Below are 22822 nucleotides of genomic sequence, written 5' to 3' on the forward strand. Positions count from 1 at the left end.
AAAAACAGATGAAGATATATGGATACATACATTAGATTTTTATAAAGAACTTCTGTTCATCTAAAGACGCCATTGAGACTGACGAGGCAAGTCAAAGAATAAAAGATAATGTACAAAGAATTTATACACAATGCATGGAAAGAACTGCAAATCTGTAAAAAAAAAAAAGACAACCTAATAAAAAGAAAATAAGCACATATAAGCAGGTGCTTAACTTCATTAATTATCACAGAAATAAATTTAAAACCCCCACGTAATACTCTTCAGTATGGCTAACCTGAAAAAGACAGACAATAACAAGTGTTGCTGGAGATAGAGCAGAGCAGGAATTCTCATATCTGGCAGTACGCAAGATAATGAAGATAGAAATAGTCATCAGATTTACCCAGCAAACGACATGATGCCAGTGGGGACCTAGGGGAAAAGAAAAGAACCACAGAGCAGCAGGATACTACAGATGCTCGTGGTTACTCCATTGATGGGTTGATCTTCTTGCAGCCCTGGAGATACAACCTATAGCAGGAAACTACAGACCATCTCATTCCTACATTACTCATTGATGACACCCAAACACTGAATAACACACACAAACACTGAATTGTGCTACGTAAAAATCTAAACACTCTGAACCAGTATAATTCAAGCCCATGAAACTGAAGGTTCACCTTTGCCTCTTCTGTAAAGTCTGTGGGAAGCTGAGTATTATTTTAGCTCTATTAGGTTATGCCTTCAATTTCTTTAACTGGTACAGTGTTAACAAGCATTTCGTTATTTATTTTAAAATGTTTTCCTATGTTTCGAGAAAGAAAAGAAGTAAAAACTAGTCAAAGTCTTATCTAGCTAGAAGTGTGCAAGTATTTAACCAAGTTTGAAGCAATTACCTTGCAAATGGAAGACGCGTCAATGTGCCCTGTTTACTGACCCGTTTCTTCTTGCTAGTTGACAGTAGAAAGGGACTCTGATGAAACTATTTTTGAAAAGGAAAAATAATTTCTAATCTCATTAAATATTGTTATTAAAGCACCAAATTATACAAGTATACCAATAGTAATACAACAATTCTGGCATTAGTCTTTAATAGTTGAATGAGAATAGTGTGCTAAGGTTAAAACATAGTTCATCCTTTATCATGCCCCCCAAAATAATCATTACTAATATTGTGGTATATAAACTCCCAAACTGTCTTCTCTGCATATGAATAAATACATGTTATGTATACCCTACATGTGGTATCTCTACATAAACATGCAATATGCTCATGTCTACATATGTATTATATAACATACTACTGCATTTTATAATCTACATTTTTAATTATCTTTTAAAATTAGCAGTCTGGGGGATTTTAATGAATCTTTTAAGTTTTCACTTATCTATATTTTCTAAATTTTCTCACACATTTTTTTGAACATGTTTTAATTATTTATTGATTTATTTAAATTTTTTTTAATTTTTTAGATTTTATTTATTTATTTGACAGACAGCGAGCACAAGTAGGCAGAGAGGCAGGCAGAGAGAGAGGAGGAAGCAGGCTCCCCACTGAGCAGAGAGCCCAATGCGGGGTTCGATCCCAGGACCCTGGGATCATGACCCGAGCCGAAGGCAGAGGCTTTAACCCACTGAGCCACCCAGTCGCCCCATGTTTTAATTATTTAATAAAGACCGTAAAATTACACAACCCACAACCATGTCTATTACAGTGATAACCTATAATAGAAACAAGAGTATGGCCAAAGTGACAAGCTAATTTTAAATTCACATGGAAATGCAAAGGATGCAGAATACTTAAAACAACTTTGAAAAAGGCGAATGAAGTTGGAGGGCTATGATAATTGAGATAGTATAGTATTAGCCTATAGACAGACAAACAGATCAATGAAATACAACAGAGTCCAGAACAGACCCACACACATTGGCTTAATTTTTTTTTCTTTTTTATTTATTTGACAGAATGAGAGACAGGAACACAAGCAGGGGATATGGGAGAAGCAGGCTCCCCAACGAGCAGGAAGCCCAATGCCGGGCTCGATCCCCGGATCCTGGGATCATGACCTGAGCCGAAGCCAGACGCTTAACGACTGAGCCACCCAGGCGCCCCGGGTCAATTAACTTTTGACAAAGGTGTAAAGGCCAAATGGGGAGCCTAGACTTCCATATGAACCAGGCTATTAACAAGGCCAACTCTCCTCCAGACCAGTGGTACTGTTCGAAAAGGTCAAGAAGAGAGGGAGGACAGTCCAGTAGTAATGAGGACACCCCCTGCACCAACAATGTCTGTGGAGAACACATAGGGACTCCAGACTAACAAGGAGCCCCTCTTCCTCTCCTCTAAGGTGGTGACAGAAGAGGTCTGGTACAAAGTCAGCATTTTCACCACTCTGCAGTTGTAACAACCTCCCCCTTCATAACTCCTGCAATCCTGCTGTCAGTGGAGGCCAGAAAGTCATGGGGCACTCCCCTCTGTCCCAGCCAGGGTGGTGTCAGCCGGAACTCCCAGCTCCCATCCATCAATCAGGAGACACCCCTCCCGGGGTGACAATAGAAGTTGAGTAAAGAAACTAAACTTTGACCCCCTCCAACTTGGCAGTAGGGGGCACTTTACCACAGGCGTGATGTCAGAGGGAGCCTGCTAAAATAGAAGGTTTAAATAAGAGCTGGAGATTCTTAATTCAATACCCAAATGTCCAAGATATAATATAAAATAACTTACCACACCAAGAATTAGGAAAAGGCCTAAATTTGAAAATACTAAATGTGAACATGAAAAGACAATCACGACACCAACACCAAGATGACACTGACGCTGGAATTCCCTAACAAGGATTGAAAGCGGCCATCATAAAAATGCTGTAATAAGCAATCTCTAACATGCTTAAATGAAAAAACAGAAAATCGCAGCAAAGAAACAGAAAGTCTCACCAAATAAAGAGAAGACATAAAGAGGAACCAAATGGGAATTTAGAACTGAAAAATAAAATAACCAAAATAAAGTAAATTAAAAATTGCATCAACATGGATGGGACTAGAGGAAATTATGCTGAGTGAAGTAAGTCAAACAGAGAAAGTCAATTATATGGTTTCACTTATTTGTGGAACATAAGGAATAGAATGGAGGACATTAGGAAAAGGAAGGGGAAAAGAAGGGGTTGGAAATCAGAGGGGAGGCGAACCATGAGAAACCGTGTACTCTGAGAAACAAACTGAGGGTTTTGAGGAGAGAGGGGTAGGGGTATGGGTTGGCCCGGTGATGGGTATTAAGGAAGGCACATATTGCATGGAGCACTGGGTATTATACGTAAAATATGAATCTTGGAACACTACATCAAAAACTAATGACATACTGTATGGTGACTAACATAAAAAAACAAAATAAAACAAAACAAAGCTCAATGGACTCAAAAACAAAGGTGGAGGAAATATGTGAACTTGAAGATAAAGCAACAGAATGCACTAATCTGAGCAAGAGAGAAGAGACTGAAAAATAATTAAGAGGTTCAAGGATTTATGGGACCATAACAAATGAGACAACACTCATGTCATTGAAGTCCCAGAAGAGAAAGAGGGCAGAACTGAAGGAATTTTAGAGAAATAATGGCTGAAAATGCCCCAAACTTGGCAAAAGAAACCAATCTGCATATTCAAGCTGAGTTAAACCCAAAAAGGATAAACTCCAAGAAATCCATGCTAGGATACATCAGGGTCAACTTTACCAAAACTAAAATCATAAATCTTCCACGTAGTATCAAAAATGGTATACCTTCCTATAGAGTTAGGAATTAAGAAAATAAAGTAGGGACCTACCTCAGTTAAAGAAGTAACAATAAAATAAACCACAGGAAAGAAAAAATGACTTATTACTAAAGAAAGAAGCAAAAACTAATTAAGTTTGAAACACCAAAATGGTAGAATTGAAAATTTAAAAAAAATTAACCCAGAAAACGGTTCTTTTAAAGGGGGAAAAAAAAATGAAAAACCACAGCTACCTAATCTACTGGGGCAAAAAAATCAAGGTAAAGCCCAAGTACAAAAAAAATTAGTCAACTGGAAAAATAAAACACAAAGTTTAAAAATGACAGAGTATTTTGGCCAACTCTGTGCAAATTAATTTGAAAACATGAATGAAATAATAATTTTCTAAGGAAATATAATTCAATAAAACTGATCACAAAATAGAGAAATTTTCCCAAGAAAACCAATATCCATAGAAGAAATAAAGTGAACAAAGAACAACCTATCCTACAAAGACAGACCCAGGTTTCACAGAGGAGTTCTAAAAAGCATTTAAGAAAAAATAATTCTAATACTGTATCATTTTCATAGATCACAGGGAAAGGAAACATCCAAATTCTTTTCCTGAGTTCAGTATCTATAATATTTTTTATCAATGTCTAAAGACTGTAAGAAGAAAACCTTACTTATGAATAGCAATTAAAAAATTCCTAACAAAATACTGGCAAAAGGAATTTAGGAACACAGTAACAAACCATTTTTGAAATTTATTCCAGAATTGCAAAACTAGGAAAGCTATTAAAATAAGGCATCATATTGGGGTGCCTGGGTGGCTCAGTGGGTTAAGGCCGCTGCCTTCGGCTCAGGTCATGATCCCAGCGTCCTGGGATCGAGCCCCGTATCGGGCTCTCTGCTCAGCAGGGAGCCTGCTTCCTCCCTTCTCTCTCTGCCTGCCTCTCTGCCTGCTTGTGATCTGTCTGTCAAATAAATAAATAAATAATCTTAAAAAAAAAAAAAAATAAGGCATCATATTAATACATCTAAAAAGAAAGATCATATGATTATTACTATAGATGCTAAAAAAGCAATTTAAATATTATTTTTTTATTTAAAAAGCTAAATAACAGAAATATTAAAATATGTACATTAGCCTTAAAAAAAGGATCATTCTTAATGGGGAAGCACTATCCAACATTTTATTAAAATTTATTGCATTCTAGTATGTTCTAGACATTGCTGTGGTACAGATAAAAATCCTATACTTAAGAACCTTATGTTCTGGAGAGATGAATAATAAAATTAATGAGTAAAACTATACATCATATAGTGTTAAGTGATAAGGAGAAAAATGAAGGCAAGAAAAGCAGAACATGAAATGTTGGGGCAGGGGTGGGGAAGGATTCAGATTTATTTAGCGTTGCCTGGGATGGCTTGACTGAAGTCACTTTTGAGTCAAGATCTGAAGTAAGGGAGAGGCCATGTGAAGGAAGAACAAGTTGAAAGCCCATGAGGTGGCAGCTTGCCTGTGTTTGAGGAGTAGGAGGAGGTCTGCGGATCGAAGGTGTTAGAATGGAAGGAGTTGAGTAGTCAATGAAGTGAGAGAAAGAACACGAGTTTCAATTTTCAGGCAATAATGGGCAGTAGATGACAGGGGAAGCCACTGGAAAGTTTTTAGCAGAGACTAATGTTTTAATGGGGTCTCTCTGGCTGCTATGCTGGGAAGAGAATATAGAGTCAAGGGCATGAGCAAGAAGCCCACGCTGGGATGCCACTCAAAAAACTTGGGTAAGAGGAAACCATGGCTTTGTATGGGTGGTCAAAGTCAGGGTTATGAGAAGTGGTAACACTCTGGACTGATTTTTAGGGCAGCACTAGAAGGATTTGCTGAAGGATCCAATATGGGGTGTGAGGAAAATATAGGAAAACAAAATTGCAATTACCTGAGATGAAGTCCCCAAAGGAACTGGTTTGGTGGCAAATGTAAAATTTAAGATGCCTCTTAGATATCCAAAGAGAAATGCCAAATAGGTAGTTGGCTATGTATTGTCTGGAGTTCAAAGGAGATGGCCAGGCTACAGGTACAAATCTGAGAGTCATGAGTATTTAACAACAATTAAACCCACGAGAATGGATGAATCATTTAGGAAACAAGCGTAGCTAGAAGAGAGAAGTACAAGAACTGAGTTCTGGGGTACCCAAAATCTAGCAGTCGGGAAAATAAAGAGGAACCAGCAAACAGATTGAAAAAGAACAATCAGAGAGGTAGGAAGAAACTTAGGAGAACGTAGTATTGTAAAAGTCACATGAAGGCCAACATAAGGACCAAGAAATATCTAGAGATTTTGGTAATGTGGAGATCAATTTTCAGAAGAGCACCTTCAGAAAAGTGGTGGTGAAAGCCCAGTTGGTATGGATTCAGGGGAAACTGGAGACAGTGGAAACAATTCTTTCAAAGAGTTTTGCTATAAAGGAGAAAAATGAGAGTAGCTAGGGGTAGGGGATCTGAGTAAAAGGGTTTTTTGTTTTTGGTTTTAAAGATGGGAGATAAGAGATAACGTTTTTGCATCCGGATGGGAATAATCCAGAAGAGAGGGAAAAATTAATAATGTAAGAGGAAAAGGCTTTCTACACTAATGTCAAGCCAAGAGCAAGAGACAACCCAAGTGTCCAACCCAGAGCTTAGTTAAATAGATTAGTCCATTCTAGATCTATCCTAAGCAGCACTAAAAAAAGAATGAGGAAGCATTCCTGGTAATCATATGGAGAGATCTTCAAGATACGTCACATTAAAAAAAGTAAGGCATGGTACAATTAGGGCTAGTATGTTACCTTTTGTGTAAGAAAGAATATATTTAATGTTTTTGTTTTAATATAAAGAAATAAAGCAGTTGCCCGTATGAGGTGTGGGGAGTAGAAAGGATAAAGAGGAAAGTAGCTGAGGGGCACCTGGGTGGCCCAGTGGGTTAAAGCCTCTGCTTTCGGCTCAGGTCATGGTCCCAGGGTCCTGGGATTGAGCCCCACATCGGGCTCTCTGCTCAGCAGGGAGCCTGCTTCCCTCCCTCTATGCCTGCCTCTCTGCCTACTTGTGATCTCTGTCAAATAAATAAAAACTTTAAAAAAAAAAAAAAAGAGGAAAGTAGCTGAAAGCAGAACAGAAGCACAGATGAGCCTTCCTTCTATACTTGGCTATATTGTTCTGGTATTAAAATGTCTACATTCCCCAGCATCCCCTCCCCCAACTAAGAAGAAAAGGAACTGCAAAACTCGAACCACGATATGCGAAAGTTAGTCTGTCCAATAAGAGAGCAGACACCAAAGTGGCATGCTGTCCCTTCGCCATCCAGCTTCTGCATCTACTCTCTTGTCCTTCTCAATCCAGACGCTGATCTCAGTCCTCTCGAGTTCTCCAAAGAGAACCACACAAAAAGCATCTGGGAACAATGCTGACCTTACTAAAGACTTTTCCTTAAAGAGGCAGTGGAAGGAAGGAGCTTCTTATCACGTAACTAGTAACAAACAGTTGAGCGATGTTTTTAGGGCTAAGTGTTCTCCACAGTTCTTCCAGGTCTTGCTAATTAATTAGCTTCTTTGTCTTACTCCCCAAGTCAATTCCTGTACTAACTCTACACTCCCCACAGCTATGTCTGATTCTAGTCTTAGTAATTTATTCAGGGCAATTCAATTCAGCCCTGCAAGCTGATCAGCAAAACAGGGCTCCTTCCCTGACCTTCCCCACCCAGTGAATGGCATCTCTTCTCCTTAGAGGATACTAAATGTATAAGGCACATCTCTGCTCACTGGTTGTACTAGGTATCAAATTTATAATAACGCTAGGAGCCGTATGTCTTGTGAGCATTAATCTACAGGAACATTTATACAAATCCTTTCCTTATCCAAATGTGGATTAAGCTGGGTGATAAAGTACGCACTCTTTGGTGAGTTTTTATAAAACTGACAAAGGAGCTAAACATTGATCACATGGGTTGAGTTTCTATTCTTTTTACTACAAAAACTATGTATTTAAGAGCCCTAAAAATGACTTTTAAAAAGTTTTTAAAAGGAGAGATTTGCAGAAAATTTAGAAAACACAGGAAGACATAGACACAATAATAAAAAAGGAATGACAGCTAACATTCACTGCATTCTTCCTATTGCCAGGACACACGCTCACCACATTTAACAATTACAGTAATTCTTTGTAGATATACTACCATTATCTACATCATGCAGAAGAGGACACTTACGGTTCAAAGAGTTAAAGGCCAAGGTCACAGGACCAGGAAGTAACAGAGTTGGGATCTAAACACAGGCAATCCCATTAAAAGCTGCCCTCTAAAGCCCTAACCTACCTCTAGAATCTATTTAATTTACCTAAAATTAACCTAAAATTGGGACTCCACTAACCTTTCTTCAGTTTATTAGGTATATTTTGCCTTCTCATTCGTTATTAATTCCTAGCATTTACTTTCCCTATTTAGATAATTGAATCAATTTCACTAATATTTGGCCCTTTCCTCTTCTTGATTTTTCTAGTGATTTGATTTTCCTTGTGATAGATTATAAGAGCTATTTAATCATTAATATTAATGCCTTATCTGCTATTTAATTTTCCCAGTCTGCCATTAGGCTTTAATTTTCATGATTTTTAGCCTTCTAAAAAAAAAATTTTTTTTTAAGAAAATCCACCAATAGCTTCCTTTATGGCTTCAATCTTTCTATCTTTATTTCTAGGTATAGAAAGTCCTCTCCCATCTAACATGAATTTATTTGAATTTCTTCTTACTTTATATGTCCCCTTTTTTATTTAAATCCATCGAAAGCATCTGGTAGGTGTCTGGTAGGATCTCCCTCTATTATTTTTTCCCCAAATAGTTTTTCAATTGTACCCATCCTTTTTTTAGCAATACAAACTCTTTCCTAATTTGAAATACTACCTTTCTATGAATGTCTTCCATGTTTTTTAGTGGTTTAGAGGCCATTATCTTCCACTGAACTGTCTAATCCTGTGTTCTAATCAAAACCTAATTTTTACATAAAAATTTCAATAACCAATTATACCAAATGATAATGTGCCATTAGCCAATTAAAATCAATATTATCATCCTTTCTTTGCACAAAGTTTAAAATATGAATCTCCAACCTTGATGCTACTGAATCTCGACAATCCTCAGTAATGCTTAAAAAAATCACACCACTTACACATAAACTCGACTTACCTCAGAAAGCGTGCTCATTTCAATTGCAGTTATCAAGTTATTGTTCATGAGTGCTTCTATTTCTATAAGTTTCTTATTCTGTATGTATAAAATAAAGACCTCTTTTAATCAATTAAGATTCATACATTTATGGAGATATCATCAGCTGAGAAGACTTAAAAAATAATTGAGATCATATTGAGCTAAAAAGGTGCTATATTCTACAGTTCAAAAAGCCCCCGCAGCACACACACATACACACACACTCACCCCTTGATTGCTTTTGAGCTCTCAATTATAAATTTTCCTACAAACATTTCTCTATCTTCTCGTAACAATAATACATCCCATGGAAAATGAACACAGTTTGTCAGACAATTTAACACTCACGAATAAATCAATTTTTCCACTAAAAATTAATTTCTGCTCATTTCAGAGTTAGAACTATAGTTGCAGCCTAGCTGACCATTGGCTCTTGCTGACCCGTCTGTGGACAGAGTTGGAAGTTGGAAGGGAAAGCGATGACTACAGTATTCATGCTATTTGGTGGGTAGCCAGGGGAATGCTGAGGTTAAAAGAGAGTACAAACACTCTGGGAACTCCCCTCCTTTCATTGGAAGAATTATGTCCACCTTCTTAAAATATATTAATGCATCAAGCTTTGCTAATGATAAACAATCCAAAGTTGATCAAGGTATTATACTGGCTTGCAGCACCCAAGTGCACAGTCAGAATGTAGACTTAAGACACCTATTTCACTACCCATTAACAGTTCGTTCATTAATATGGCATACTCTTTCAATAATTTTTATAATGATTGGAGATTTGAAAAACATTTTCACAGCTTCGATAATAATATAGTTAATAATTAGCCTATAATTCAGAATTCAAATACAATATAGTTTCCATACCAAATTATTTAGTTTTAGGCGAAGAAACGTGTTCTCAAAATTCAGTTTCTCCACTTCTTTTTGCAATAGCGTCCTTTCAGTTGTAATTCTTCGAGAATTCTCTTTCTCTCTACTAAGAGCCTGAGCTAATGCCCTGTTGTTGTGCTTTAAAGAAATTTTGAAAATAGAAGAATTGTCTGTAAAAAAATTTTTAAAAAGTTAATATTGAACTTACAGCTTCATAAGTTTTTATATCCTTAATGAAACTATTTTAGGCACAGTATATTGTAAGTTTTAACTAAAGGTTGGAAAACAATAGAATGATGGTATAGATGTAGTTTTGGGGGGGAAAAAAAAATGTATCCAGAGTTTGGATCTGCAGAAATAAAAGCTAGACAGAAGATGAAGAATAAAAGGGCTATGAGGAATGCAGACTGCTGTGAATACAGAATTAGGGATAAAAGATGTCAAGGACAGACACAGTATCCTAGATATTTCGACCAGTCACAAAAACTCAACCTTGACACCCATTGCCCTACCTGCCTTCCTACTTGGACTAGGAGATAGAATGGAGAAGCTGATTCTGAAGCTCTAACTGGAGGTATCCCATAGGTACTAGGGTAGCCAATCTGTTAAAAATTTTAAGCCGCTTTCTGTGACTCCAGAAAATTAACAAATTAAAATTATCAGTTAATGCTCCTGAAGTCCATTTTTCAAAGGCTTGAGTGAAACGGAGCATACTTACTGTAAGGCTGGACAGATCATCTAAACCCTGTGGGATCTTCTATCTCTACCCTAAATATCCAACTCATTTCTAGGCATTTACTGCAATCTAAACTTGACCCCTTCTCTTACCAAATATTATGTAAATATAATTTATATCAGAAATGTTTCTGTGTTGTTAGCAGAGAAATTTAATTGTGAATTCCTTGGTGAAGTCCACCTTAAATATAGTATCTTCCCTCAGTATACAGACACCATACTTATATTTTCATAATTTTTATTTGAATGCCACTATTCAATACATATCCCACTGAATAGAAATATAGTATCTTTAAGATACGCTTGTGAAAGTAATAATATTTTTTAAACACTCAGGGAATGTCTGGGCACCAAAAAAGTATTTTATCTTTGGTATAGAGAAAGCAGTTTCAGATAGCCACCTCTGACACAAAAATAGATTAGAACTGGTTTTGGATTTCCAGAGCTAAAGGGTAATAATATTTTCCTGCTGCACTCCTCACACACAGCATGTTCCTTCATAATAACGGGTGTCCAATAGTCCTGCCAAACAGAAGAAGAAATAGCCACTGTATGAGGGAGCCTAATATACCGCAGGACCCTAGACAGCTGGGTAGGAGAAACATTAAGATTTAAAGATACTCAGAAGTTTTAGCTATTTCACAGGGCATGCACGATTACCCTTCACAGGGGCTATACCAGCAGGAAACCTCTCCCCCTCCTGCTATGATACATACGAACCACTGAGATAATTTTCAGAAGTGATGAGAATTTATCTTGGCAGTTTCTCCCACTTCTTCTTCTTCTTTTTTTTCTTCCCCTTCTAAAATCTTAGTTCCACAATCCATGAAACCCTGTCTCCAAAGGCTCAGCACCCTCATGAGCTTCGGCTCATGAAAACCACCCACTACAACACTCTATCTGGGCCAACCACGTCTAGATCATCCATCATCCTCTTGCTACAGCATGCAAGCACAATGTGTCACTTTTTTTAGCTCTTTTCCAGAATGTCACATTGGTATTTTCTTTGCTGTGTAGGAGGTAGCTGCCTTAGGCTACCCCATCCTTACTGCTGAAAATTCTGCTGTCACCACTGAGAGTAAATCATCATAACCACTCAGCTCAACAGGAGTTGAAGGATACAGGAAGGATTGAATGGACAAAACGTATCAGTTAACAAAAATAGTCATTTTAGTCGCTTCTATACTTAATAAAATAAAGTACCAAATACTATATCAATTCTCCAAGGGAAAGTAAAAATGTGAGCAAACTTTAAAACTAATGGCACTTACTTAATATTTTCGTTTTGATTTTTGAAGCAAGGGAAACATTCAGCTTCCCCGTCTTTGAAATTCTTTTGTCTTTCACATGTCTCGTAATTCCTGAAGTAAGAAATGAGCCAGTGTCTATCACCGGGTGCTCCATCACTGAAGTAAAAACAAAAAAGAAAGAATTCAGAGTACTGATTAATAAAAGAAAAAAGGATAACTGATAAATATTCTAAAAAGTAACAATCATGACTTAGGTGATATAATTTGCTTGTATATAAGTATTTGCAAAACCCTTTGTACAAATCTGAAAGTATGCATATAGTTACAAATGGTTTAAAGTAGTAGGTTTTTCACTCAAACCTATATTATTATATCTATGCCCCAGGAGCTAGGTTAGGCACTGGGGACAGAAACCAGGATATGGTTGTATGGGAATGCACAGTCATGGAATGCAGAGTCTGCTGTGAGTACAGATCCAATTTCGATACAATGTAGGAAGTGTAACCTTAGAAAATGCTCAGAACGGATAAACCTAATCTTAGGAGGTCAGGGGCTAGCTGTTTTGGAGGAGCAAGCAGGAAATCTTGAATGTGTCTCCTCGTCCATTAGAGTAACGGCCTATTAGACTCTAAAGTCTATGGGACCACTATGGGACCACTCTAAGGTCTAACAGTGGAAAGAAGATGATAATCGTATTATACTATGACAAGAAAAACTGATATAATACACAATGCATAAAAGTAATTAACTGGGCAGAGGAGAAGGATCAGAAAAGGTTTTACTGAGAAGACAGCTGAGCTATGTACTTAGATCTGATCAACCTCTCAAAACTCCCATCCCTTCCCCAAACCTCCTTGCCTCTAGCTTCAGAGATCTAGAAGAAATGCTGTTACCTGTGCCTGCCTACCTCCTAATACTCAGCCTCTCCCCATTACCTGCCTTAAGTCCACAGGACTAACCTCACTATCCTCTCTGGATCAATCACAGACTCTCCAGGCTCCCAGGTTACTTCCAGCTTCCTCATCCTAATCCTCCTCCAGCTCTGCAGCAGGCTAAAAATGGTCTCCCAAAGACATCAGGTCCCGATCCCTATCATTCTGAACCTTATGTGGAAAAGGAGTCTTTACAGATGTGATTAAGTTGAGGATCTTGTGATGGGGACACTGTCCTGGATTATATCTAGTTAAGCCCCCCACTGCCCTCACTAGTGTCCATATACTAAGTAATACCACTTGAACAACTAAACAGGGCATATCAAACTTAACCTGCCCAAACCTGTTTCGCTCCGAGCCTTCTCTGTTTCAGTTAATGGCAACTCCATCCCAGTTGCTCTGGCCAAAAATCCCTCATATCCCAATCAACCTTCACAGTACATTAGAATCTGATCGCTTCTTACTACCTCCACTACTATCAGCCTAGATGAAGGTGCAGACACGTCTCACCTGAATTCTTGTAATAGCCTCTTGTCCTACTTCCACTGCTGTCCTCTCTACAGTGTGTTTATTAGTCTATACAATCTAAAATTCTCCAATGGTTCCCATTTCTCTCAGAATAAAAGCTGAAATTCTTCAGTGGTCAAGAAGTCCCCCCATTATCTGTCCTTTTCCATTTCTTCCATTTGAACTCTTCCTTCCGTCCCCTAGTCTATTCTTTCCAGGCCACACTGGCCACCAAGCTCTAAATGCTTGGCAAACGGCAGCCATTCTTCAGCCTCAGGTCCTTTGCACTGGTCATTCTCTCTATTGAGAAACCTCCTCCTCCAGATACAGAAATGGCTCATTCACTCTCCTCCAAGTCTTTGCAAAGATGTCACCTTCTCAATGAGGCCTTTCAAAACTGTAGCTCCTTTCCTCAGCATGTCTGATTATTCTTACTCTTCTCTATTTTTTCCATAACATTTAAATCACTATCTAACATAGTACAGAACTGACTTATTTTCTATCAACTAGAATTTAAGTTCCACAAAGTCATGGATTTTTGTTTTATTCACTGACATAATTTGCAGCTCACAGACCAGTGCCTGACAAGTAATATGAACATCATAAATATTTATTGAATGAATAAATAAGTCTTAAAAACAAAGAATTTGTCAGGTATGAAGATTTGAAAGGGTATTCCAGGAAGAAGGAATGGCACATGTAAATGCATGAGAATGGAACATTTAAGATACCAGTGATCTCTTGATGCTAGAATGTTATTACCCTACCTGTTTCTCTTAACAGCAAACTCTACTTTAAAGAGTTGTCCATACTTGCTGTCTCCAACTCATCCCCTCCCATTCCCTCTCGATCTACTCTAATCAAGTTGTTGCTCTCACCACTACCACATGGAAATTGATCATTAAAGTCATTAAACTGCAATGATGCTAAATCAGATATAGTAGTGAAGATCAAGTTCTCAACTGATCTATGATTTTAATCATAGTATTTGACATCAGGTCATTCTCCCTGAAAAATACCTTTAGTGGGTTTCCAAAATATCCCATTCTCCTGGATTTTTCTGCCTCACTGCCACTTCTAAGTCTCTTCTGCTGATTATTCTTTTTCTCCCTAACCTCTTACCATTGGACATTGGAGGGCACCACATCTCCATCCTTGGGTCTCATCCATTTCCTATGTACACATACTCCTGCGAGGGTATCATCTAGTGCTCCGGCTTTTAAACCTAAAGGCCAATGACTCGCAAATTGATATCCCAAATCAACTCCAGACTTATTTACCCAACCGCCTACTCCTCCTCTCTAACTTAGATGTCTAATATGTACCTCAAACTTAACATGTCATAAACTCACCCCACCCAAACCTGCTCCACTGTGTCCATCTCCATCTCATTTAACAGCAATTCCATCCTTCCACTTGCTCAGCTTGGAAACATCTTTCTCTCACATTCTACATCCACTCTACCATCAGTCATGCTGGCCTGACTTTCACAACATGTCCTCAGAGGCCACCTACCACTATCACTCTGATCCAAGCTGCCATTCTCTCTCGTGTACATTATTGCTACAACTACCTAAATGGTGTCCCTGTTTCCACATTCTCCACATTCTTCCCCACTATCAATTCTCAGCCTACTAACCAAAATGATCCCTTTAAAACTTCAGTAATTTCATGTCACTCCTCTGTTAAAAATTCTCCAGTGGCTTTCCCTCTCAATGGAGTAAAGTCATAATCCTTGCAATGGCCTATAAGGTACTACACAATTTGACACTCCCCCCCCACCCCAATTCCCCATTCAGTACCCCTCTGACCTCTTCATCACTCTTCCATTGCTCACTAAGCTCCAGCCACACTAACTGCCTTAGCATCCTCCCACTGCAGAACTTTTATATTCCTTTCTTTGCCCTTTGTATCAACTCTTCTCCAAATAATCAAAGGGTTTACTCACTGTCTTTAGTCAGATGTCACTTTCTTAGCCTTTCCAGAGGAAACGTGGCCCATTTCACTTCCTATATTTTTTTGCCATTGATTTATCAGTGTCTAATCTAAGGTCACATAATTTCCTTATTTAATTGTCTGTCTTCTCCTACTACAATGTGTTTCACGAGGGTATGGATTTTTGTCCAGTTTGTTTGCTGCTGTACCCTTAGCCAGGAGTGCCTAGCACACAGCAGCTACTGTACAAACATTTGTTGACGAAAACAACTAAGGATAAATGGAAAAAGTCTCAAATACTCAGAACTGACCAATATTGGGATGAGTCTCCTTTGCAAATGCTGAGCGGATGTTGGGAGATGTCAAGCAAATAACGGGAAGACGGTTTTAGAAGAATTTTCTGCAATGGGGAAGAAGTTTAACTAGGAACCTTACAACATTAAGGCTCAATGTTTCTTCCTAAAGTTTTGCCAAAAAGAGAAAAAAGTAAAATCAAAGATCACCAACTATTCCAGGGATAGAACATAGGAATGTACAGAAACTCAAGACAAATGGTTGCATCTCACACCGTTGAAGGGATACTAACATAGAAATCTTGTCCATCTCCCAAAAAAATCCAGTCAGAAGGATCAAATCTCATTTTGTTAATCAGGAAACCACTGCTGAACTGTCCTCCTCAGTAAGTTGGTTCTTGGTTCCCTAACTTAATAAATAGCACAAGCACTCACTCACCCTAACACTCAAGCCAGAAATCAGAGTCTTCCTTTTAACACCGCTCTGTCACCCTCCACATTAACAACCTTGCCAGGTAACACTTGAGGAACCTAAGCCAGCCACGGGAGTACCATTCAAGGGTGACTTACCATACAGAGTGAAGTATTTTAAACTAAAGCGGTCGGGACTGCGTTGAGCATCTGAGTTTCAACATTTCCTTGCTATGTCATCTTAACAACTCTAGGTCTCAACTTTCAGACTTACCAAGTTAGAGAAAAGAAGGGCATCTCGTTGTAGGGACTAACTGAACCAATGTATGTACAGTGCCTCGTACAGGACTTGGCGGGTAGCATTCACTGATACGAGTTATTTATTATATATTCTGCAGCTCTTGTCTGGGATGATCCCGGCTAACTCCAAATCAGAAATACTAAATTCCAAATCCGGTTCTCCTGAATTGGGTCCGTCATCTAAAAAAATCATCGTCCCTATTCCCTACCGAAATCCTACCTGCACATCAAGACCCAGTTCCAGTTCTAAGTTTTTCCCAGTCTTCCATCACCCCTTCGCCTTCAGCCAGCCCTTCCTTCTAAAAGAGAGATCCGAAGGAGGAGGCTCCTTCAAGAACTCGGGTAAGCAGTCTCGTAACGTTCATCCCGCGGATATGTATGAAGGGCTCACAGTGAGGTAGAAAATGTTCTCAAAAAGCAGGGAGTGGTGCAGTCACACAGAAATCCCTACTTTCAAGGAGCTGACCCAACTGGCCGCTCGCCCCCTTCACGCAGCCGGGCGCAAAATCGAAGGGACGACAGGCAGCCAGTTAAACCCAAACCATGGCCTCCCCCAACGAGCCCCTCCGAGCGGGCGCAAAGGCCGCAGCCGGAGATACCCGAGCGTAGGGTGGGCGGGACGACCGGCCGCGCGGGGCTCGCTGGACAGAAGGCTCCGGAGAGTAGCGCCGGGAAGCTTCGGCCGGGAAAGGCACGGATCTCCTCAGAGTGCGGGGCGGCAACGCCAAAGGGCCCTCACTTACCGTTCTTTCAGCGTGGGGGCGACGACCACCCAGCTCCTGGAGCTCCGCGGCGCGGGGGGGCTAGGGCTTCGGTTTAAACTCCGCAGCCGTTGGCGGTTGACACATCAGCCAATCAGATCCCGAGGAGGCCGCGCAGAGGAGGGCGGTTACCAGGAAGTGGGAGGTGGAAGGGGCGGGACCTCGAGGTGAGGGACAGAGGGGCGTGGCCAGGAGAGCTTGGGGGAAATTCGAAAGAAAAGAAATTGGTGGCTTGGGCCTTGAGTTGGTGGGGTTGTACTGCCTTCCGATGCCTTGACGCAAAAGGAAAGGTTCCTTTAACAAAAGTACCTTTTTTGGATTTCTAAAATTCTTGACAGTCATCGTTGCATTATGATGCCAGGATGTTTATTTAGTTTTCACTTAAAAGCACACCCCATGTTTCTTTCAACTTGCTCAAGGAAAAGCGGCAAAATTTCTTTGAAAACCCTGCATCTCATTTAGGTCTTATACAAATGGTTTGGTCCAGCTAAATGTACAAGATTGGTATTTTCCGTTATACACAATTACATTAAAATATATGTATTATTCTGCTTATGTTCCAAGTCGATTAGCTTAGTTTTCCTCTTACAAGTGACTTTCATAATCTATGGAAAAACTACACTGAGAATAAAATTTCCTCTTTGTATGACATTAGACTGAAAAAACTGAAACTGAAAATAGCTTCTTGAATCTAGATTTTAATAATTGGTTTTATAGTGATGAAGTCGACTTCGTATTCATGTCAATGTTTTGTTCATCCGGGGACATTTGAGAATTAAAAATTTCCATTGTACTTGAGAGAATCCAGAAAAAGTATGTAATCTATGATTCTGAGTTAGATCTTTTAGTCTAATATATTTCAAAATCGGTGACCAAGGAGATATGGCTACATGAATCTTGTGTAAGTATAAGAGTATTTATTGATTGGCCGGCTGCTAAAATTACAGTTTATGGTTCAGTAAGATCTTCCATAAAAGTGGTTTAGAACATATTATACTGGTTATAAAAATTTCTGGTTTATTTAGGGATTAACTAGCTCTATGTCTTGTTTACCCAGCCTGACACATTAAATGCTCAATATATGTTATGTTTTTTAAATGAACCATGTCATGGCTCTGCCATTTAGTGCTTATTTAATCTTGGCCAAGTCACATAATCTCTTTGAGCTTCTGTTTCTTCATTTGTAATATGGAGGTTAATAACAACATCCAATATATTTTTATGATGGTTCCAATCAGCAGACCATTTTGTTCAAATACACTAATATCACTTTCCTCTTGACTTATTTTGTAGCTCCAGCTTCAAAACCAAAACAAATAGAAAAGGGAGAGCAGTCAGAGGTAAAAGAAATGTTACAAACCTTTTCAAGACAAATACCAATACCGCTTTTTTTAAAAAAAGATTTTATTTACTTACTTGAGAGAGAGAGAGAGAAATTGAATGAGAGAGAGAGCATGAGAGGAGAGAGGTCAGCGGGAGAAACAGACTCCCTGGTGATCAAAGAGCCGATGTGGGACTCGATCCCGGGACTCCAGGATTATTACCTGAGCAGAAGGCAATTGCTTAACCAACTGAGCCACCCAGGTGCCCCCCAATACCACTTTTTAAAAAAGTGATGATTCTCTTATTTCAGAACAGTTGAGGTAATTTAATGAATCATTGTTTTGTAAATTATAAAAAGCTCTTGAAAATGTAAATTGTTTTCAAACACAACCGTAAACTTAAAAGGTATAATTAATTGAACTGGATGTAACCTGATCTGAGCTTGCTTTTAGGTCATTTGCCTCGTGGTAGAATGGAGAGAGGCAGGAGCCCTGAACTAAGAGCGTGAAGATACAGTTAGTTTTATCTTGAACATACATTAGCCGTGTGTTCTTTGTTTTGGGCTCCTTATGTGTAAAGTAAACCAGTTAAATTAAATAAGCTCTCAGTTCTGTTATGATACTCTCCTGTACAAGGCACTGATTTTGCTCCCTCCCTCCATTTTCCTTTATTCCTACATTCATTAGTTGCCTGATTTTCTCCACCTCAGCGTAGATTCCAGCCAAATAAAATTTGGTTGTCCTGCCCCCTGACACACACACACACCATAAAATCATCTAAGAAAAACAGTCCCTGAATAGGAGCCGAGTAGAAGACACCGAAAATCAACAAACCAATAAAACAAAGTAGAAATAGTGTACTTCCATTTTATTAAACCGTTTGATCTGATCATCTCTATCAATCTGGCAGGTTGAATTACACCAAGAAAAACTAACCCAGGCTGGCAGAAGCGGAAAAGGACATTGGGTGGTTTAAAGCACTTTCGGAGAGGATAGAGATATGGGCTCGAAAACAGGAACCAGAGGGCCTTGGCAACAAAGACCCATCACATGCTACCAGCACGGTTTGCAGGGACATCCCTGATCTTCCATAGGCCTCAGGGGCCCTGCCGGCTACCCCTGGAACCTTCGCTGCTGCGCATCTCTGGAAAAAGTGGGCATGACTGTGCTACAATCGCTACAATCCCCATCCCTTCCGCCTGGCACCACCAGCCCCGGTTGCGAGGCCTGAGCTGAGTGTGTCTGACTGGTCAAGCCTGAATCATAGGCTACAAACTCTAGCTGGAACGGAGTCCTGAACATTCAGCCTGGGTCTGGCTTTTTTTTTTTTTTTTTTTTTCAGTGAGAGGCCATCCCTGCCTCCCCACTAGTCTCGGGAAGGGCCCTTGAGCTGGGCAGCCAACAGAATGCGAAAGGTTCATTTCAGTATTTCCCGCTACTGCGTTACAATAACTATTTCTATTTTCTTCACTGAAGACTTCCTGTTGCGCCGGGCTAGGGATAGGTAATAATCCTAACAGCGGCAGGGAACACTGACCAAGCTTTTTCTATGTCTTGGGCACTGTGTCCAGTCCTTTACACGCCTTTTCAGTTCTCACAGTGATCCTATGTGGTAGGTACGATTATTTCCTTTTTATAGTTGAGGAAATGGAAACACAAAAAAATCTAAGTAATTTCTGCGAAAACTTGGTTGTGTGGTACAGATGGAATTTGAACCGAGGCGGTCCGGCCTGGGCCATTCTGAGATGGCGGAAGAAGTGGCTGGTCATCTGTCACTTAGTTTCAAGGGATGGCCTTTATCCCGCAAACTTACCCGTGTTACCTGCTTACCAGCCTCCTCTTTTTCTTCAATTAACTTTTTTTTTAAGTCCCTTTCGTCCCTGGCATTATACTAGGGGTGGGGATGGATGAGGCCAATCCTCTTTCCTTAAGGGATAAGGCAGACAAGTGAACAATCCATTCCAATACAATTATGATAAGTAGAGATTTAAGACGTTTAAGATGTTTCTCTGGTTTTGGCAGGGGCAGGGGGTATGTAACAGGGGTGCTAAGCATTATTATCTCTGCGCTAGGTGCATGTGTGTGTGGCAGGGAGGCTTCTCTGGGGGAGGGATAAAATTACTAGAGCTTTTGGTCTAAGCCGCTCTCTGGCTGGACGGCCCTCAGCCGTTCTCACTGGGGCTCACTCACTGCCTCTGCCCTGGTCCACATGCTGGACTGTCCCGAGAGACAGAGGTTGGGTCTGCTTCCCCATCTCTATCCTGTGCTTCCACGGGTTTTTCCAAAAAGGATCCAACATTTCTCTACTCAAGATTTCCTGCGGTGAAATTCACAGCACACAACCTGGAGGCTTGGGGAAGGCTTGAGAAGTCAGCTGTCGTGCTCACTAGCTTTACCGACAGCCTGACAGTAGCATGTCCCATCCAGCAGGGCAGGGCCCTCGAGCCCACCTCTCCAGGGTTCTCTCCACACGGACGTTCCGCTGGCTGCTGGGGAGAGTCCCAAGAGCCCTCCCTCCACACCCTTCCTCAACACCCCCTTTCTTCCTTCTGTTCCTCACGGCAAATGCAAAGGAATGGCGGTTGTGGACAATAATGAATTCTGTTTGAAGTCCCCTGGGGATAGCTAGGTGGACATGTCCAGCAGGCACACAGATATAAAATGTGGAACTCAAAAGAGATATCTGGACTTGGCAGTAGAAATTGCTGGGATTGATTAAGTTCTGGGGGGAGGTGCATAGAGGCACGAGGAGGGTAGAAGGCAGAGCCCCGGTGAACATCAACATGGAGAAAGATGAAAGGGCAGCCAGGGAGGCAGTGAGGGGTCGGAGGAGACACGGGCCTCCTGAAAGCCAAGGCAAGAGCTCACTGCCGAAGGTACAGGCTGCCTTGTCTTACCCCACAGGAAGAGAACAGCCCTGGGGGTGAACAGTCAGGAAGTCATTCATTTCCCATCATCAGAGATGATGCAGGGATGGGGGCAGACAATGCCTTTTTTTTTTTTCTTTTTTAAGACTTTATTTATTTATTTAAGAGAGAGAGAGAGAGAGAGAGAGAGAGCGCGCGCACAAGCAGAGGAAATGGGGGAGGGAGAAGCAGGCTCCTGCGGGGCAGGGAGCCCGATGTGGGGTTCGATCCCAGGACCCTAGGATCACGACCAGAGCCGAGGCGAAGGTAGACACCCAATCGAGAGAGCCACCCAGGCACCCGCAAGGATTCTTTGTGGATTAAAAGGGAAGTGACAAAAACATCAGGGGAATCCAGGGTGGAGGGAGGAGCTGGTGGAGCGGGAGGGTGAATGACCCGGGAAAGAGGTGGAGAGGAGTGGAGCGGAATTCTGCGGATCCAGAGGTTGGAACAAGGGCTAAGCCACGGGCTGAAGGGTCACCTCTGGCTCCGAGGCCGGAAGAAGAGGCGAAATACCAGACATTGTAGACATAGATGAGTTCGCTAGCAGAAGTGCTCTGTAAGTTTCAAATTCCTACCAAAGTAGGACTATGAACTACTATTTTATTTAAAACATTTGTTTCCTTTTGAAAAAAGCCATCTCTACATTTAAAATATTTTGGTACTTCTCCTATAAATAGTTTCTGTAACAGGATGAAAAGAAATAATTAGTTTGTGCCTAAGACTCTCAGCAGCCACTACACACAGGAAGGGCCTCTTAGGATACTGTTAGTCAGAGAAAGAAAAATAAAAAGCATGGGTTTCAAATGACTAAAGCACCACAGAATTTAAGAGGGAAAAGATAAATACAATGGCAGATTCCTCCCAATGTAAAAGTTTCAACAATGAATCTAAATAAGCCCAAACAAATATGTTCACCAAACCAAACTGCATTCAACCAAGCCAGCACCAGTAAGTAGCTAAATCTTTATCATAACAGTTGGTTGTAGAAAACTTTGCGAAGTTCACCCTTAAAGCAAATGTGAAATACTTTTCTCCATAAGAGGATAATTAGGAATATTTTAAACTCACAGAATATCATGTATCTTCTCCATCATCTTAGTCTTATTAAGATGGTTTTCTTAAGATCATATTTGCCATTTTTTGTAAGTAATAAACCATATAGTGAGAGAAATTCTTTTTAAAGATTTTATTTATTTATTTGACAGAGAGAGAGAGAGAGATCACAAGCAGGCAGAGAGAGAGGGGGAAGCAGGCTCCCCGCTGAGTAGAAAGCCCTATGCGGGGCTCGATCCCAGGACCCTGAGATCATGACCTGAGCCAAAAGCAGAGGCTTTAACCCACTGAGCCACCCAGGTGCCCCAGTGAGTGAAATTATTTAGATAAAAGGATTAACAGCTAATAGGTTAAGAGGTTACACTGATGGAAAGTGGGTGGTGTCAAAGAATTGCAGAGACCAGTACATCTGACACATCATTGTAGCAATATAAGGTGGTCCACGTTCATTGTCACAGTAGCAGCAGAGGGCAAAGAGATTCCTGTTTGGTTGTAGATCCGGGAGGCCAACACAGGACAGTTCATGTGACCCTAAGGGTCTGTGGTAGGTTGCAAAATTCCTAATACCTCGAA

At 40.3% G+C, this 22822-nt stretch overlaps 1 protein-coding gene across 1 annotated transcript in view; it reads right to left on the reverse strand.

Annotated features, from left to right (window-relative positions):
* SGO2 (shugoshin 2) overlaps nucleotides 1-17038 on the reverse strand; it is a 37811-nt gene extending 20773 nt beyond the window's left edge. The window contains exons 1-5 of the mRNA XM_080799566.1: nucleotides 16948-17038; nucleotides 11848-11982; nucleotides 9836-10011; nucleotides 8946-9023; nucleotides 882-967 (exon numbers count right to left, since the gene is read on the reverse strand). Coding sequence (XP_080655692.1) covers nucleotides 882-967; nucleotides 8946-9023; nucleotides 9836-10011; nucleotides 11848-11980 — 473 coding nt within the window. The 5' untranslated portion in view covers nucleotides 11981-11982; nucleotides 16948-17038. The remainder of the gene's footprint in view (nucleotides 1-881; nucleotides 968-8945; nucleotides 9024-9835; nucleotides 10012-11847; nucleotides 11983-16947) is intronic.
* Nucleotides 17039-22822: the final 5784 nt, after the last annotated feature.

The sequence above is a fragment of the Martes martes genome, assembly GCF_963455335.1.
Source record: "Martes martes genome assembly, chromosome: 3".
NCBI lineage: Eukaryota > Metazoa > Chordata > Mammalia > Carnivora > Mustelidae > Martes > Martes martes.